This window comes from Dryobates pubescens, chromosome 10, assembly GCF_014839835.1.
Source record: "Dryobates pubescens isolate bDryPub1 chromosome 10, bDryPub1.pri, whole genome shotgun sequence".
Taxonomy (NCBI): domain Eukaryota; kingdom Metazoa; phylum Chordata; class Aves; order Piciformes; family Picidae; genus Dryobates; species Dryobates pubescens.
Window position 1 is genome coordinate 28,043,020 of NC_071621.1, and position 3,389 is coordinate 28,046,408.

The 3,389-nt window shown below is 51.4% G+C and overlaps 1 protein-coding gene across 1 annotated transcript; it reads right to left on the reverse strand.

Annotated features, from left to right (window-relative positions):
* Positions 1 to 492: 492 nt before the first annotated feature.
* Positions 493 to 2,118, reverse strand: LOC104306321 (vitelline membrane outer layer protein 1). The gene is made up of 3 exons (XM_009907281.2): positions 1,948 to 2,118; positions 1,290 to 1,393; positions 493 to 787 (listed from the first exon to the last, which is right to left on the reverse strand). The coding sequence occupies exons 1-3, from the start codon at positions 2,116 to 2,118 to the stop codon at positions 493 to 495; spliced, it is 570 nt and encodes a 189-aa protein (XP_009905583.1).
* Positions 2,119 to 3,389: the final 1,271 nt, after the last annotated feature.

Below are 3,389 nucleotides of genomic sequence, written 5' to 3' on the forward strand. Positions count from 1 at the left end.
CTTGAGTCCTTCCTATGCATGTGCATCACAAGACTCTCCAACCAGCTTGCTCCTGCTAAATACCCTGTGAGATGTGAGCTTGTGGCTACTTCCTGTCCCATACTTCTTATAATGGTCAGAGTTCTCACATATGAGATACTGCTAGCTGCTGGAGAGGCCTGTGTTCCATGTGTGAAGGTATCTTTCACTAGGGAACATCAGTCTTGAACTGCCAGAGAGAACCAGCAGTTGCCACCCATGCTGGCTGTGTCTCTGTACAGATGCAGGCACAGCCTGACAGCACTGTGCTTGGTGTGTTTGTCCCAGCCTGGACCCGAGAGCAAGAATCTGTAGCAACCTTGCAGCAGCTGGGTGAGGAAACCCCCCTGGGTGCTGCTCTGGCTATGTTTGACAAGATAAGATGGAGGAAAAAAACCACACACTGCTCTTTGTGTAAGGATACCTTCAAGATTTAATGTTGGACCACTTTGCAGATGCCAGCTTGGGGTGGGGCTATTTACAACAGAAGACTCTCATGTCATTGAGACTTGTGTCATCCCATATTCCTTGAGGGTCTTGCACCTTTGTCTGGAGCCCACAGATGGCCCCAGAGGTGCAGTTGCTGCTCCATGGGCCAAAGTGACCTCCCAGATTTCCCAGCCCCTCCAGGTTTGTCCCATCTGAGCAGGCAAACCTCACATTGTTAGCCATCGTGTCATCAAGCAGGTACCGCCTCTCTTCCACACGCAGTGAGAAGGAAACCAGCTTGCCGCTGGAGCAGAACTGAGCTTTGGTCCAGCTTCCCCAACTGCCAGAGAAGAAAAACAACTTGCTAAGGCATGTTCAGCCTCTGCTGCTCTGCAGTCAACACCAAAACTCACCTGGGATCCTGGTAGTCCTGAGGTAAGGGACCTAAACAGAGATGGTGGTTTCTACAAGCACATTTCTCGTTCTGCTTCCTCATCACCCTGTAGGTGCCTGGCTGCATCAGTCCTGGGCTGCCCTGTTGCTGGGAATTTCAGCTGCTTGCTTTGCCCATGTTAATGTAATTTTCAAACCAAGCATTTGAGGAAAAGGTGTAAGACCTGCATTTTGGAACTCTGTTTCATCTTTTGAAGTACTAATCCCTTCCCTGGGACCAGATCTCTACCCTAAGACCTTCACACTTTGTGGTCAGGGAGACCTCACCTACATCCTCAAGCAAAGCGAGGAGCTGCCTTCAGAGGGGTCTGGGCGCCTATGGGGAAGCCATTGTGCTAGTTTTGCTTCCTGGCCCCCTGAAGAACAGTGAGAAAGCAAAGACTACTCACCGTCCCACAGAGGACTCAATGACTGTGCCGTCACTGCAGATCAGGCGGATGCCGTTCAGAGCTGTGTCGTCATAAAACAGCCAAAATCCCTGGTAGGCCTCCACCTTGGAGAGGGGAAGAAAACTGGAAATGTCAGCACCCTCCCTCAGTCAGAGGAAGAGGTGAGGTGAGGCCTTGTGATGAGAGACTCCAGGGACAAGGCCAGGCATAGGTAGTACTGCTGAGGAGAGCTGTGAGGCAGCTCCACAGCATTTCTCAGGGAGCCCTCTGCTTTTCCTCCAGACTGCAGAGCAGAGGCTCTGAACACAGGAATACTTAATGGCTGCTGCCCTGGGTCTTGTCCACCCTCTTGCCATGTGCTGTGACACGCACAGCTGAAGTGCTGGTAGATGGGAGTTGTTCCAGCCCTTTAGGTTCATGCTCTGCTGTACTTTTCCAGCCCCATGGACTTTTCCAAGAGGACAATGTTCACTTGCAGCTAGGAAAGCTACTCCGTTCTACAGATTTCTTGCTGATGATATCGCATGAACAGTGGAGATACAATGTTAAGTGCTGTGATGGGACCAGGTGTTACCAACAGCCCTTCTGAGGCCAGAACAAAATAAGATCCTTTCACAGCAGTGTTTTATCCAATGCCCAAGGAGAATTGAAAGCTTACCTTCAGTGCAAATCCTTCGACGTAGCCGCTGGGGCAGAATTGTGGGTGGCCCCAAGAGCCCCAGGGTCCTCCAGTGGGCACCATGAGAGTGGACTCATACTTGCGTGCATCTGTGCTGCAAAAGCAACAGGAGCCCAGCAGGCAGAGGATGGCTGGGATGAGCAGCTGCATGGTGGAGGACCTGCTCAGTGCCTCACTGCACGGTGGTGACAGCAAGGGGGAATTTATGAGCCAAGAGAGTGTCAACAAACCCCACAGGGAGTGTTAGCTGTTGCTATGTACTGCTGCTGTTGACTGCCTGTCCTTCATTGGTGGGGGCACCCTTGCCAGGAAGACAGGGTGTCACTGGTGTACACTGGCTGGGGGCTTACAGAACTGTGAAACATGTGCACGTAGGTGAAGGGAAGTGGTGCAGAACTGGGAGCACTCTGAGCTGAGCTACCAAGAGAGTGCTGTGGTTTGGAGAAGGGTCCTGGTCTGGAGAATGGATAGCTCATGGATATTTTGCCACTCCGGGCAATACAGGACTTTCTAAGATTGAGGTGTCAAGTGGATTTCTTCATAAGAGTAGCAGCAACCAAGAGTAACGGGCCATTGCCCATATCCACTAAAGAGCTGTGAATAAGTGACATGAGTGACCATCTTCATTAATCATCCTGACTGCATGATGTTCAGGATATGTGGAAAGTTATGGCTTTAGGGTGAAGTAGTGGCAGAGACAGAGCTGCCAAACAGAAAGGGACCTGGGGGTCCTGATTGACAGCTGGCTGAACGTGAGCCAGCATTGTGCCCAGGTGGCCAAGAAGGCCAATGGCATCCTGGCATGCATCAAGAACTAGATGATCTTTGAGGTATTTTCCAACCTCATTGATTCTATGATTCTATGATTCTAAGAATAGTGTGGCCAGCAGGAGCAGGGAAGTCATTGTGCCCCTGTACTCAGCACTGGTTAGGCCACACCTTGAGTCTTGTGTCCAGTTCTGGGGCCCTCAATTTAAGAAGGACATTGAGACTCTTGAACGTGTCCAGAGAAGGGCAACGAGGCTGGGGAGAGGCCTTGAGCACAAGCCCTATGAGGAGAGGCTGAGGGAGCTGGGGTTGTTTAGCCTGGAGAAGAGGAGGCTCAGGGGTGACCTTATTGCTGTCTACAACTACCTGAAGGGAGGTTGTAGCCAGGTGGGTGTTAGTCTCTTCTCCCAGGCAACCAGCACCAGAACAAGAGGACACAGTCTCAAGCTGTGTCAGGGGAGGTTTAGGCTTGAGATGAGGAGAAAGTTCTTCACAGAGAGAGTCGTTAGCCATTGGAATGTGCTGCCCAGGGAGGTGGTGGAGTCACCGTCCCTGGAGGTGTTCAAGAGGGGATTGGATGTGGTGCTTGGTGCTATGGTTTAGTCATGAGGTCTGTGGTGACAGGTTGGACTTGGTGATCTTTGAGGTCTCTT

What these genes read in the sequence shown, in the direction of transcription:
- LOC104306321 (XM_009907281.2), bottom strand. Translation starts at nt 2,118, where the DNA reads ATGCAGCTGCTCATCCCAGCCATCCTCTGCCTGCTGGGCTCCTGTTGC. An exon ending in TCGAAGGATTTGCACTGAAG is followed by an intron (nt 1,394 to 1,947) that starts GTAAGCTTTCAA and finishes CCCCTCTCCAAG; the next exon opens with GTGGAGGCCTACCAGGGATT. An exon ending in ATTGAGTCCTCTGTGGGACG is followed by an intron (nt 788 to 1,289) that starts GTGAGTAGTCTT and finishes CTTCTCTGGCAG; the next exon opens with TTGGGGAAGCTGGACCAAAG.